At 37.2% G+C, this 16160-nt stretch overlaps 1 protein-coding gene across 2 annotated transcripts in view; it reads right to left on the bottom strand.

Annotated features, from left to right (window-relative positions):
* The window catches only part of PPP2R5E (protein phosphatase 2, regulatory subunit B', epsilon isoform), a 133245-nt gene that overhangs the window by 23581 nt on the left and 93504 nt on the right, over positions 1 to 16160 (bottom strand). For both annotated transcript variants that reach the window (XM_004681797.2, XM_004681798.2), the window contains exons 4-5: positions 12871 to 12972; positions 7324 to 7416 (exon numbers count right to left, since the gene is read on the bottom strand). In XM_004681797.2, the coding sequence (XP_004681854.1) occupies positions 7324 to 7416; positions 12871 to 12972 (195 nt within the window). The remainder of the gene's footprint in view (positions 1 to 7323; positions 7417 to 12870; positions 12973 to 16160) is intronic.

Genomic DNA, 16160 nt, shown 5'->3' with positions numbered 1-16160 from the left:
TACTATACTATACTATACTATACTATACTATACTATACTATACTATACTATACTATACTATACTATACTATACTCTGTCTTAAATAAATTTTATGACTGCATCAGAAAGTTGTAGAGGTGGGAGATAATGTTTTCTAGTAGAAATAGAAAAAAATCAAATTTAAAAGTAAATGCTAGAAATACAAAGGTGTTATTTTAGAAAAATGGAGAGAAATAAAAGAAACAGCAAGAAGACTTTACCTCTAGGAAATGTGACTGGGTTGGGGGAAGATGAAACAGGGATTGCTAATTTTCGTTATAAACCATATAAACAGATTTGAAGTAGAGAATAATGTTTAATTAAAAGATTCTTAAATATTAAGCTTTGAAACAAAAATTTCAATTCAATTACTCTTTTAGAATAAACAACTGCCCTATCCTATTCTATTCAAAAAATGATTTTAAAGAACACCAGGAATCTTCAGGTTAAAAAAAAAAAAATCAATGGAATTAGTACTTTACATGTTTTCATCCAAATTTTGTTTTCATGTACACTAAAGTCAGATCTCCATAACCTTCACTTTGTTTTTAACTCTAGACCTACTACCTCAAAAAATGATCACTTCCTAATACCATCAACTCATAACGCACACAGAATCAAGCACCAGCCAAGAGCAGTCAGCAGTGACTCAGAACAACTCGGGGGGCCACTATATGAAATGACTCACCTGCAGCAACCACTGACAAAAGCACCATGGCACAAGAGATCAGAAAGTTGAATATCATAAGCTTCTAGCAATTCTGACTTCATGACCCCCACTGGAAATTCAGTGCAGAAATTTTCCAAGGCGTAAGTCATACACATATGAGAAGCTTTGCCAGGACACATGCTTTTTATTTTCTTCCTGATTTCAGGCATTCTGTCCACAAACTAGAGAAGTCCATTCTTTTCTTTCTCCCTCAAGCATTCATTCTAACTGATTCAAGAAAATTATGTGATTTAAACCTTCAAGTCACCAATTTGATCAGCATTTCAAATAGAGCCAATTGTGCTACATATGGTGCTTTCATAGTGGGGAGCAGCCAGAGACAGGCTACAGAATTTGTGGGGCCCCATGCAAAATGAAAATGCAGTGTTACTTGTTCAAAAATCATTAAGAATTCTAGATAGTAACAGCAAAGTGTTAAATCAAGTTCAAGGCCCTCTGAGCCCAGGGCCATTGGAGCCTATGAGGTTGGCCTGCCCTGGAAGCTACAGCTAGAGCAGTAGAGCTTGTTTTCAAGGTTTTCCAGTGACAGGATGGACAAAATGGAAAGAGATTACTTACTATTAATTACTGATAGTTATCTGATAAAATTCCTGGTAGAAATGAATTCTTTCAAGTTGTATTTGCTATAGCAAAAAGCAAATTAAAAAATGCAGAGAAAAAGGTAAACATTTTGACATATTCAAGGAACTGTTTGAGAAACAGTTCTTTGTATTAGAGCTGAGATTCAAGGCCTCATGGAATTTATTTCAGTTTCAAACTTCAAATGTAATGGGCTGGTGTATGTCATGTCCAATTTGTCTTGAGCTTTTAAAAACATAACAAAAGGTCACTTTTGAGGACAAGCTGACTGACTTGCGTAATTTCCATGATAATTAAGTCACCTTTCAGCTAAATATAACTGCAAATGTAAAGTACAAATTACTAAATAGCAATCTCCTGCAGTACATATGTTTATGGGAATACTTGAATAGTATGTCTCTTAGCAACCACTGACGGCTTTTCAGATTTACAGAGTGGCTGAAAGCAGTCTTTATAAATATACTGTTACACTCTTGCTACAATAATTCACCCAATGAAATAGCTCAAGTTTTGGCAATTCATTTTTGGACTAAATGGGGAAGAGCGACGAGATCATAAAGAATCTGTTTTCCCAACCTCCTAATATAGATGAAAACTATCTTTACTGGGGAAAGACAACACTGTTCCATAAGCCTAGGTGAACCTACTACGTGCTCAAAGCTACAGAAAACAGTTACCAACTTACCTAAGTTGACACTCAACATCACCATACACAAAAGTGCACTATGTAATCAACTATAAAACTGCTAGTTTTCCTGTGTATATACTTAAGTGCCTAAGAAATGCTAGGGACTATGTAAATCTTGATTTAATAGGCATTACAATGAAATTTAAGCAAGCCAGGCATGTCATTTTTAAACTGTAAGCCCTTCAAAAGGGCAAGTCACAGGCTGTCTTACTAGCCCATTAAAAATCTGGATGTCCTGCTTCTCTTTGAAAAACCAGAAGACCCAGAGACAGCTGACTGAGTTGCCTACCAGTCAGCAGCTAACAAGGCAGAAATGGAGCCAGGACCAAGCTCACTGTAACTGTCTCTATCCTTTTTGTTCATGCCCTGACCTCTTCGTTATGTACCCCTTCGTGGCCTCCATGATAATCTGAGTGTGCTATTCTGGTTTTCATGCTCCAGACCATAGTAAACATTCACTTCCAGCACTGGAAGAAATCAGTTGGTGAAGTAAACAGATGAGAATCTGGAGACAAGAGAAACCACATTTAACATCTTTAAAAAGTCTCAAAGGCCAGAGAAAAGCCACATCCGTAGAGTCCAAACAGTTCTTGCTTTTTAGAATGGTAAAAGTTGAATTCAAAAAATCCCACCACACTAGGTAAGACACCTGAGAATAACACAAGGTGGACATCATGGTCAGAGGCTACTTGAAAAACCAGATGTCAAAACAAGAACTGATCTTAATAAAAATAGTGACTGGAGCAGCATAACACTATGTGTCGAGAACTGTCATACGTGTTTTTGTGTGTATTCACTAATTAAATTTCCACAAATCTTACAATGTAACTACTACAATAGTATGAATATACTGCATCTATTTTCCAGATGAGAAAACTGAGGCATAGAGTAGTGATGTAATTTGCCCAAGGTCACAAACTAAAAAGTGGCAGAGCAAGAAGTCAAGCCAGAGCACAGATGCAACCACTAACCTATCCTGCTCCCTGATAATGAAGAAAAATGGGAGCTACTGCAAAAGGTTCTACAGGCAACACAGGAAACTATCCATCAAGCTTCAATTTTAAATGGACATACACACGTGATCAAAGGAAGAAATAAGTGGAATGTTCTAGGAAAGCTAATGAATATACAACCAGCTAAAGCTTATGAAAAACTCAAGGTAAGAAATGATTATGTACTTATAATAGAAATAGTTGTGTTACTTTACTGACCATAACATATTACTTTAATGAAAAAAAGAAATATAAAAATTAGAAAATGAAGATCATCACATAAAATCACATCTATGAAAACAATTAACAAGTTGGTGTATATCCTTCCAAAGTTTTTAGGGTGTATACAAACATTCCTGTTCTCTAAAGTAAGAGACTCAGGATAAAGAAACAAAACAAAATCACAGTGTTCCAACTTACTACTGAGGAACTTTTAACTTGTTTCCAATTTCCTAGTAATTACTAACTATGATGCACTCAGTATTCTTGTACGTCTACACTACACTGTCAGAATATAAATGCCTCGTCAAACTTTAAACTGACAGAATACTATGAGATCTCCTCAGAGGAGTTTAATCAATTAAAATATGTGCAAGTATGTAAGAAAACACTGAGGTCTTGAATAATCAATAATCTGCCCAAATTTTCAGTACCAGTTTAAGGCAGGGATCCTACCTTTGCATCCATAGTGCCAACTGAAATAAGCAGATTTAACAGCTGTCAGATTCAGGGTGTAACCTATTTTACTTATCCTATTAGCCCCATTTCATGAATGAAGACACTCAAGCATAGGCAGCAAGTGTACAAACTTGCTGGAAATCATAGTGCATGTAGGTCAAAGAGCTAGGGCTTAAATGTACTCTCTTGGCAGACAGAACTGGAACTTCTGGCTTCAGGCTGGTCATGTTTCTCCAGTATTACCTCAGTGCACGGGGAGACTGGGCCTCTATGCTGAAGGAGCTTGACCCCATGGGACAACGCACCTATTGGGCCCATTCTGTTCAGATCTCCCCAAATAAATACTCTGCACACCAGGCATATGAACAAATGTTCATCATCACTGATCATCAGGGAAACACAGATCAAAACCACAAGGAAATAGCATGTCACATCTATAAGAATGGGCCATATTTGAGAAAATAATAATAATAATGAACAGCTATATACCAGAGACATTTTATGGGGGTAGAGGGAGAATGGAATCAAAAACAGTGAGGGGAGGGAAATGCACTGGACTATGGTGATGGCACACGGGTGATGTGGTGATGGGAAGCCCACGAGGATTACAACTGAGAGGGAAAAATGCACAAACTGATGTAAAAACAAACTATTATATTATTTATTAAAAAAAAAAAAAAAGAAGAAGAAGAAGAATGGGCCATTATCAATGAGACCAGAAACAAGCACTGATGTACATGTGGAGAAAAAGGAGCCCTCCCACACCTGCAGACTGATCCAGTCCCTATAAAAAAGTGTAGTTTCCCAAAATATTAAAAATAGAGCTATCACATGGTCAAATATAGGCATCTATCTGATATGACTAGGTACCTCTTTGAAGAATGTTAAAAGGAACTAATTTAAAGGAATAAAGGCACTTCACTGATGACTTCAGAACTACTGACAAAAGTCCAGTTATGGAAACACCCCCAGTACCCATAACAGATAAGTTGATTAAGATGTGATATATTAACTAATGGAAAATTATTTAGCTGTTGAAAAAAAAAAAAAAGATGAACTCCTGCCATTTGTGACAACAAGGATGGGAATGGAAAGGATAATGCTGGGTAAAATAATTCAGAAAGTGCTAGACAAATAACGTATGGTTTCAGTTATATGTGGAATGTAAAGAAATAAAGGGTCAGTCAAAACCAATAACAAACCTTAGAAATCTGACTGTAGAATTGAGCTACCTAGGGAGGGAGAGGGCAGAGAGCAAAGAATGGTGGAGGCCCAAAGGATCATGGTAGAAACTGTGGGTGCCTTGGTGGTGGGTATAGTATGGTGACACACAACTGGTGACGGAGCTCTGACATTCATCCAACACCTTTGAGTCACACTCCCTGGTGGCGCAACAGGTTAAAGCACCACATTATGAAGCTCTCTGAAGCCACTGCAGCATGAGTTTGATCCCCTGCCAGGAAGCTGACCCACAGGGCACGGCAGACCTGCCTGCTGCTCCCCTCAGCAGGCAGTACATCTGCCTGTTCTGCTCCCCACTCTGTCTCTGGTGAATCCTCTAACCCACCGCACCTCTGGCCTGTACCCTAGTTCTGTAAGCATAAATCAGCTTCAAAGAAGGCTTAGCAGATATGAGGAAATCAGAATTCAAATTCAGAACTTTCTTTCCTTCTACTACATCATATTAAAGTGGCTCAATTCTTGCTTTGTCTTTACTGAATAGGGAGTGAGAATAGACTGTAAAGAATAAAGTTAGCCATTGCTGAAACTAAGCTGAAATCTTGCCACTACAATAAACCATGATTTTCTGAGTAAAAAAAATTATTCTGAGATTCCGCAAACTCATTTTGAGATCTGTGAGAATCCAGAGTGTGAGAAATCTGCACAAAGAAAAGGAACAAGGTAAATGTCATCTTAATTTGCAAAAGGGAAAAGTATGATGGCTCCCAAGTCACAAGAGAACTGAGCCAGGCTCAGGTACAAAACACACCAGCACCACATGGCGCCACTGGACTCTGGGGGACAGAGAAACAAGCAGGGGAAAGTGATGAAACAACTAGATGGAGGGTAGAGGGTGGGTGGAGGCAGGGGAAGGATATAACAGGGTGGAGCCTCAGCAACAATAATGCTTCAGCTCCAAAAGGCCCACCCACTCCCAGCAGGTTCCCAAGCAGGGAATTCTGGAGAAGCAGGCAGGGAACTAATGACACTCTCCTGAAGATGCTGGGATTCTAGGTAAGTCTTCAGCAATGGGAAGAGACGAAAGGCCAATTTTATAGATTACCAACATAAACCAACAGGATATTCTGGAAAATGGCAGGTAACAGGCACTCAGGGCATATCCCTCAGTTAATATACTGGTTACTCATATGATTATGTTCAAGTACCATTAAATAGTGCTATTGATTCTGCCCATCCCTTTCATGACTAAGTTAGGAACTAGGATGAGCCCTGGTATGAAGGCTGAGGTCATCAACAGACCCAACAGAGGGATGGCCAAGAAGGCAATTGTTGTTAAAAATGAGGCAAGGGTTGAAAACAGAAAGTATAAATTTTACAATACAACAAAGGTAGAGACACTCGACTCGAGTAAATTTCTAACAATCTAAGAACATACTTCAAATACTGCTGACTAGTGAATCTGTGCTAAATTAAAAAGCGAAACTGTTGCTAATGGTACGCCACAGGCACCTAGCCTTCCTCCTGGCTAGCTGAACAGTATTAATCAATGCCTTAGAAAGGCCAGTAGCTAGTATATTCAAAAAAGTCACAGGTGAAAGACAGATGAAAGTTACAGAGGTAAGTAGATGATAGAATCAAGATCCAGAAAGACTCCAAAAGACTGGGGAGGAATGGAAAATGTGTCAGATCCTACACCTAGATTTAAAGAAAAAAAGCAAACTACAAAATGAACAAAAACAAGAAAAATGTGGCTTTATACAACAATATACATAAAACTAAATTAGATTGCAGGAAAGAGCACAAGCTTAACGCAAGTTGGCAGTGTCATCTGGAACAAGAAGAGCTGAGATGTCCCCTTTAAGGAACCTAACATGCAGGGAAAGGGGAGGAGACACTAACTTAAAGCTACACAGAACAGGCCAGGCTCTGGCCACTGTGTTCAGCTGTAGCTGTCACCCTGAGGGCAAATGGACACACACTGGAGATTTCAAAAACTGACAAACGAGACAGATAATAAAACGAAGAATTCATTCTACAGCAGAGACTTCATACTGACAGCTGGGAGGCTAGATGCAAAAGGCAGATGGGCTTAGCTTCTCCTGAATAAGATTTTAGAAATTTTGCTAGAAATCTGAAAATCAGACATTTAGAAAATTTCACATCAAAATATATTTCTCTTGGGGGAAAAGTCTGGCAATAACTGAAGGAAGAAGAAGAGTAGCCAAAGTTCTCTTGTAGAAGCCAGCCTCCCTCCCTCCCCTCCTCATTCTCTCTCTCTCTCTCTCTCTCTCTCTCTCACACACACACACACACACACACACACAGTCACTCAAACATACACTTATTATATTATGTGACTGTCATAAGATTTTTTTTTTAACAAACATCAAGGGAAAGTGAGATACAGTGTTAGTAACTGAATAACAAATACATGCAACCACATGAATTTGCTTACCTGTAATACAAATTTCTGATCTATGTATTTTTTGGCAATGCTGGGCTGGAATTCTTGGCTTTCCAAAAATCGTATGAAAAATTCATATACAAGCTGCAAAAAACCATATTATTCAAATTACAATTCATTGAGAATACTGTCAAAAACCATAAAAAACACTAAAACTGACAGGGCTTGGAAAACTGGGATTTAATAACAATTAACTAGTTTTGCTAGACTTTCTTGTAGCTTACAGTATTTTTTTTAATTAGAAAATTCAGCCAAAGCAAATAAAATATACCCTATAATCTCACCATTCAGAGATGATCACTGTTATTATTTTAATACAGAAGCCCCCCACAACTTTTCTCTAAACCTCTACACCATATAAATATACTAGAAGTATATTTTCACCATGTGAAGAATATTGCACCTGAGCCATAACTTAGTAGCTACAAGTAGTCCATATGTAATTTATAATCAATAATTCTAATAGTTTTAATTACTCTAAATAATCTATGCATGGACATTTAAGCAATTTCTAAATTGCTTCTCTATCAAATTATGCCACAATATATATCATATAGCAAGCACAAATGTACACTTGCTGAATTATTAGTTCTAAAACTGAAACTGTTAGATCAAAAGATATCCATATACTGAGGATTCTCAATGAATGCTGCTTGCCAAATTTTCTTTCAGGCAGTCTATGGCAATTTATACTCCTCTGCGCAATAGGTGATGATATATCTGCAGAGTCAACTCCAAATAACGAGAAAACACTAGAGGAGTCATTGTTTATGCTTTGTGCATGATAATCTGCTAAAGCATAGTAGGTCCTGGTGTAACATACAACAGAGCAGTAGCAGAATAAGTTGTGAAATTTAACTCTGTTCATTACTAACCAGAGAAAAGTTAATTTCCTTAAAACACTGTTTCCTCTTCTGTATAATGGGGATAATGCCTAAAACTCAATACAACAATACAGGTAACATATCAACACTGTCACTGTTGCCTAAAACAACAGTCCCAAGTGTTTTAGTCTCACTTCTTTGAACAAAATTATTGAAGAACCCAAAAAAGCTTTTGTTTGTATGATATATACATGCATATATATATATAATTAGAAATAAAAATTTATAATATGTATTTATTAGTTCATTTTAAACAATAAAATATAACTCATGTAAAATAACATTTTTGTACTATTTTCAAAAAAAACTATTGAGAAGGGGTTATTATTTTTAAATTTTGCAAGTCTCTATAGGAGCATGTTAAAAGATTATTATCTCCTGCATTCAATCTATTGTGCTGTGTTGTTTGAAAATATATGAAGAAAATCTAGCCTCATGCAGATGTAGTAGTATGAAAAAAAGGAGAGTATTTTTGCAGTCTTTTCACATAACTCTTTGATACTACATCAAAACACAACAGCCATTTTTTAAAGATGAGCTTCAATGTAGAATCTGAAACCATATCAATGAATTTTTTGTACTAAATTCTAATCATCTGTTTTGCACTCTGAATGGATCTTTAGTCATTTCCTGCTTCCCTAACATCACACAGGCAACTAAAAAAGCTGTAATTTACTATTTTGTGTAGATTTCTCAAATGTTGATATACTTTATTGCATAGCATTACAACAATCACATTCCTTAATAGTTCCAATTTTATTTAAAAAAAAAAAAAGAAAAAAGCCTGTAAGTCCTAGGAAGCAATAAAGTTCAAAGTGACAGGTAAAAGACAAAAACAAGGTTTCCAAAATTATAATTTTGAATTTTGTTCTAAATTTTATCAGTGGCAATAACTGCTTTCATTATTTATCTTAGAGAAAATATCCCCAATTGTCCAAGTCATAATAACCATAGTTTGCTGTCAAATGATAATTCATGAAAAACAGAAATATGACATTTCATGGAAAAAACGGCAAGTAGGGTGCAGCTAAAAACACACAAGTGTGAGTTGTGTTGCCCCACAACCAGCTTTACACATCAGTACGCAGCAGATGGACCTGACATACACCTCTCCCATTTCCTCTCAAGAGTTTCTTTGAATGTATCCTCAAAGGTAAGACTTAATAAAAATTAATAATTATGCCACTTCGCCAAGAACATTTTTAAGTAAATTGGCTTTTTAAAAATATTACAAGTGTGAGGCACCGAAGAAGAGGATCACCAGACCAGTTTGGTGCAACTGCCCTGAATTATACTAAGGCAACAGCAATTTCTTTTTGATGTTGCTTTCACAACTATCAGTGCCAATGATTTTATTTCTTTACAAAACTATGTTTTTCTTTTCTGCTTGAAACTCTATGAAAGCAGAAGAACTTCCTTCCCAATCATCTGAACACTGTCAAGCTGAACATATTCTAGTCATAATGCCTAAGTCCTAATACCTCATAGGAAAAAAAAATTTTTTTTTCAATACATTAATCTTTCAACTCTTAGTATTACAAATATAATTTTAGCCTTACTCTAAGTAATCAGAAAGGAGGGGTCTATCTCTCTTTCGATTTTCACAAATTGGTGAGATTCTCATCTTTCAGGCCTGACTTGTAGCCTGGCAAGACTTTCTAGTGGGATTGGCAAAATGTTCTCGCTGCTCTGGTCCCTTGAAAGCAGTTATGGTTTAAAACAGTTTGGTGGAAACACCTCAGACACATTTATTAACGAGTACAAATATTTTCTACACATAAAAGACAGATTTTATCTCGGAATCAAAAATCTCTCTTGTGTCTCTAAAGGGAAAAACTTGGGACTGGGGAGAATGAATTACTTTTCAAGGTCACAATAAGTGAATTCTCCAAGGAATATGGGGGAAAGACATTAGGATTCCTGCTTTCAGGGTCAAGTATAAGTATTTTAAACAATTCCTTAATTAATACTTAATAAAAGTACTGCAAAACCCTACACTAGAAATATAGACACAATTTCAAAAAATAATATTAAGGATTAATTATGTACTCGGGATATAAAAGATACAAAAAGAGTACCTTTTGACAGATGAACAAAACAATTGTCAATTTCATGCTTTTTCCATTTTTAAATAGCCTCCCCCAAACCCATGAATTGTTATAATTTTAGAGGGTTCATAAATTTAAAGGAAACATGTACAGGAATAATTAATTATCTTGGCCATGAGACTAGCCGAATACCCAAGAACCTCACCTCAATGTGCCTTTGTTATTCTCCACTACTAATGTCAGGTGTTTGGCAATAAACACTGGGCTTTCTTGTAAGAAGTAAAAGGAAGCACACTGCTTACAGAGGAATTAAGAAAAAGTGGAAAAATCTAAGAAAGTGCTATATTTTGGTGAGAAAAATCAATTGATAGATCAATTAAGAAGTTTTGAATTTACTGATAAGACACTATGACTTGGAAGACCTATCAGAAAGATATTTCTTAAATGTTTTTGGTGAATATGTATTAACATCACTATCAATGAGAATGGAAAGGCGACTAAACTGTCAGGTAAGAATATACAGAGCAAACACAAGATTCTTGGCACACGTCAGAGCCTACAGAAACACTTCCACAGAGTCACAGGTAGTTGATGGCAACAGGATACCTACTGACATGACCTTTACTATGAATGAAGGCTGATTTGTGAATCTAAAAAGTAGGTTTCCTTTACCTGATCCAGCATCAGTTCTATTCCCCCCTGAGCAAAAGAAGGGACAAGAGGATTACAGTTTGAACAGGAAGGATGTCAGCACAGATGAAAACAGCCCATTCTCACAATAGTTTATGACTTTATATTCGAAAGGGTAGAGGTCTCATCATCATTTCTCACTGTTGCTTTGGTTTTACAGTTTCAGATGAACTAATGGCTAGTGTTCCTACAGAAAGACACAGGGTGAGCCAGAGATTTTTGGTGACAGAACTTAATTAATAACTTCAGAAATAAATTTGGTCCTGTATTTTATAGAGTCATTAACCTCAGGAAGGATTAAGTGAAATATCGAGTAAAATTTTATTGTACTTCAGGGTAAATTTATATTTATGGTAACCATGACTTAAGAGTACTTAAGTTCTTGCACATGACAATAGTGATATACTGCTTCTTTGGGATGTAGCCAAAACAAGCTGAAGCTTTGTCAAAAGTCCCTCTGTCCTTCTGACCACTGAAATATGGGACTTTCCTGAAGAGATTGCCTTGTTTGGGTTTTAAAAATTTCTTTCAGACAATGTTGCACACCTATGAGTGGGTGCCGACTACTAAGAATAAAACAGGATAAGAAGTCCACCCATTCAAAAAAGTAAATTTTTTTTATTATTTCAGTCACAATCTGGTGTATACCATGGAAAGCACAAATAGTATTTTTACAAATTTCTCAGGTCACAGATAGTATGTCTGGCACCTTCAAGAAAAAAAAAAATCAGACATCTAAGATAGTAAATCAACTACAACTACAGGATCTTATTTACTCAATCTTGGCATTAGCAGCAGAAAGACATATGTATAACATGCCTGTGTAAGAGTTGAGAAGAGCCCTGAGAGTTCCCCACATAAGCAGGGGAAATAGTCTGTGTATGTATGTGTAACTGTAGCAACCTTGAGTTGCCAAAGCAGGACAGGGAAAGTTGCAGATTTATGTCAAAAATTCTGAAGTGGAGAATAAAGTAAACTCCTAGAATAGACCTAGGCCTACTGCTGCGTTTACTGCTCCAGAAAGTCAACTTGTAACTATGAGCACACTCCTACAAGGACTCAGGGGTTTCTGCCTCAGGGTGAAGATGTACGAGGTTATATTCTTTCTCTTCTACCATTTCCTCCTTGCCAGCTCTCTGAGGACTAGCATCTGAGGACATTTGGACTCAATGGAAAGGTGGCCTCAATGGAATTTGGGTTTCATTATATTCAAAACTCCTTGTATATCCTTTGAGAAATACTGGCCTTGAAAGAACTCAGCCAGGGAAGAGAAATGGAAATGACTGGAATGTAAGTCAAAACAACACAGACGGGCTTAGCGCTAGGAAGATGTGGGGCCAGAGCTGATCTGTCCTGGCACGTGAATATAGCTGCAAAACACGGGCTCCTCAGTGCGAGTGAAAAAACTAGCCTTCATACCCGCGTGCTTTCAGCTGTTGCTCCTCCTTACAACACAGTGAAATAGCTACTGCAGTTTGTCCTTGCCCTTCTACGCTAAAGAAACACATCTGCACTTATTATAAAGACAGGCATACATAGTCCCCCAGCTACATACTGCTGAAAATAAAATATGTACTCTGTGACCTAATCACATTTAACTCATCTTAATGTGAAAACAGTCCTGTTTTTGTTCGAGGCTCCAGCAGACAGGATCATATAGAAGCTCTAATAAAAGAACTGCCAGCTGGACCTGCAACATGGGTGGGCCCACACTAAACCGTTACAGTGAAACTTATTAATTTATTCTTTTGGCATCCTAATTATCAAGAGTAAGAAACATAAAAAGCACTCTTTAGCTTCCTATTAACTTACTCTAAATTGATTTCTTGGTGAAAAAAAACTTCAAGGAATTCCCATGCTAATCAGCTAGTGAGTTAATGGATCTTTCCTTTACAATAAATGATTGTTCAGAGTACCTGTAAGTGTGGCCATGATGCCTCAAGGGTAGGTTCATCTTCTTCTGGATCAAATTCATTGCTGTCACTAGGAGGGAGAGTTCTGAATATATTGCAAGATACCTAAAAATAAACAAGCAGCAGAGTTAGCTGGAAGCATCTCCTGAGCAGTTTCACACAAGGTCTTTGCAGCCAGCTGAAGGCAACCCAGATGACAGATGACAGGAGCACACTAAAGTGGAATGGAATCACTTGTTATAGGCACGAAGGCCAGCACCACCCCAGGCAGCATTGGTAAGTAGCAGAATGGCATCTTCCAGATACTTGAACAGTTTTCTTGTATTTATATCATAGGACCATTCCCACTGGGTCCCTATGACTTTATACCTTCCCTCAAAGATTGCTCTAGGTTTACTTATCAGTCAATCATGTTTCTAATTAATCAATTTACATTAAAATATAACAACTGTTCATCACTTCATAAAGTTCCCTTCTCAGATTTAGTCAGTTTGCAAATTTATGGTTGAATTAATAATAACATTTCAGCTATCACAAAAGGTGAACCAGAAAGGATATTTCAGAACCTAACACATCCTTAAAAACACCCTAACCTTTTCTCGGCTTATTTACAAAATAGTAATGATGCGGAGAGCATGCTATAACTATGATAAAGGCCTACAGACTAGGTGACCCTCTAGCAGGGGTAGTTTCTAAATTAAATATTAATTTTTCAAAGAATGGCCATGAGTTGACAACTGTTGAAAGTGGGTAATGATGATATGAGGATTCATTATAATACCTACTACTTCTGTATATATATTCCAAGATTTCTACAGTAAAATGCTATTACTACTATTCTCAAGGCTCCTGTTAAGCTTAATTATTTCTTGTCCTACTTACTCACCTATCCTCTCCTAGTAATTTAAACATAGCCTCAGATCTGAGGAATAAAACCAAGGTTGGGAGAAAGCAGATTACAAGTAGGAAGCCAGTAGGTAAAAGAAAAGAGAGTTTTTTCCAGAAGTCTTTGCTGGACTTTCTATATAATGCAGAAAATACTAAATTACATTACGGTGCTCTGAAAGAGAGAAGAAGAAAGCCTGTGAGGGGCCATTAAAGTCTGAAGATGTTTAGTCATTTGTCAAATATTAAGTGCCCATTATGTGTACACACTGTTCTAGGCACGCAGGAAGGGAGAGAGGCAATTATTAAAAATTAGATTGAAAAAGCTTGTGCTCTATATTATAGTTTATAATAATTGTCCAAATTTCTCAGCTGAGCCCAGATGTGTAAGTTATGAAAAGGAGACTCAGTTTCTATTTTAATTGTGAAGGGAAGCCACTAGTGGATTTTAAATAGGGAGTGATGTGACTTTTGCATTAAAAAACATCACTCTAATATAAAACAAACAGAAAGAGAACATGTTGGCAAGACTTGATAATAGTTTGCACTGAGGATGGTGACAGAGAAGACAGAAATAAATAGATCAAAAATACATTCTGAAGGTAAGTACTTGCTGCTGACTTGCATATGTGGGGTGAAGGAAAGAAATGAATCTAAAGCAAGCCATGGATTTAAGGTAAGTTGAAATGGAGATGAATTGGGAGCGGAAAAGTTGCCTCTGTTTTGTTATTTTGAAGAGCAATCCAGAGAGTCAGATAGGCATATGTTAAAGAGACAAAATCTAGGAGGTGATCTGACATATGAATGAAACCTCAGAGCAGAACTGGTCAGAATAGTGACTTACCCACTCATCGCAATATGGATAAGACTTAAAGCTATGGAACTACTGGATTATCTAAGAAAAAAGTAAAGATGGAAAAGGACCCTCAAACATCCAGCCCTTATAAATCAGGAAGAAAAAAGTGAAGAAAGCAAATGAAATGGCATAAAAGGTAGGAAAAGAAAAGAGCTAAAGCCAAGAAGGGTGTTGCAAGCTGAGAGAAAAGAGCAGTGCCTTTAAGGAGGAAGCAGCAGTGCTGAACCTCTGAGGGTGACTAAAATGAACAAAGCTACTGCACTCCGCAGTCCTAGGACTATTATTCTTCCCATTTCACTGTCAGAAAACACAAGCACAGGTGTTATTGAGGTCCACGGTTACTGTTGGTAATCAGAAGTTCCAACTTGAATCCAGACTGTCAGGCTCCACCATCGTGCTCTGGAATAGATAGTAAGGAAACTACTTCTTTTGTTCAATTTTAGCTAGGATGACTAGGGGGAAAAAATGTTTTTATTACAGCTAGTGAAAGTATGCACAGTTTTATTCTATTTCTGCCTCTTCCAAAGATTAATAGACTTTATATTTACAAAGAAACTGGTGAATTTTCAGATAACCATGAATTTATGAACCTCTCTTCAACCAGCAGTAACACTGCAATCACAGGGGCAAAAGTTTTATATTACTTGCTTTTAAATCTTCACTAAACTAACTACACATGTATTAAAAAACCTGAGGCCCTCCCTGGTGGCGCAGTGGGTTAAAGCACAGCACTGAGAATCTAAAGCCGATTCCGCATGAGTTCGATTCCCGCCTGCCCCGGAGGTGACCACATGGTGTGGCAGACCTCTCCTGACCCACCTGCTGCTCCCCTCAGCAGTGTACTTCGTGGATCTGCCTGTTCCGTTCCCCTCTCTGTCTCTGGTGAAGCCTCTCACCGCCCCTGAGCCTCTGGCCTGTACCCAGTTCTGTATGCACAAATAAATAAATCTTTAAAAAAAAAAACCCTGAGCTGATTTTTATCCCAACTAAGCCACTTTAGTGTGAACTGTAACAAATTTTTTCCTCTCCCAACCCATAAATTGAGTGTGGGGGTGGGGAAGAAGGCTCCTATATAGTAAAAATTCTATATAGTAAAAAACAGACACAGGAACTTCTAACTCTCTGTAATCTTAGCGCAATTTTCTTATAGTGCTCTCAACATGTTGCACCAATATTCATTTAGTATTTATTTGTCTCTCCATACTAACCAAAAATATGAGATGTCACGTTCACCTCTGTTTTCATGGTACACATGAAGCATCCGGTAAATGATCACAAAATAAAGTTTGGATATATTAATAAAGCTATGGTTGGGTTTTGTGTCAACTAAATTTCAATTATTAAATTAATTCATGGATTGTTAACTGAGGTAATATTTGAATACTCCCATCAGGTAGGTTATCACCACAGTGTACCCATCATCATATAATCACCCACATTCTACCAACCACCTTAGTCCACTGTACTTCCTTCCCTTTTGTCCTTACCCTTCCTCCACCTCATCCCTACCTTGGGGCCTTAATTTGTCAGTTTTCAAGGATTATATTTTAAG

The sequence above is a fragment of the Condylura cristata genome, unplaced genomic scaffold, assembly GCF_000260355.1.
Source record: "Condylura cristata isolate star-nosed mole 26May11 unplaced genomic scaffold, ConCri1.0 scaffold00013, whole genome shotgun sequence".
In the NCBI taxonomy this organism is placed as follows: Eukaryota; Metazoa; Chordata; class Mammalia; order Eulipotyphla; family Talpidae; genus Condylura; species Condylura cristata.
The sequence above is the reverse complement of the archived record's forward strand: the minus strand, read 5'-3'. Positions and strand labels throughout refer to the sequence as shown.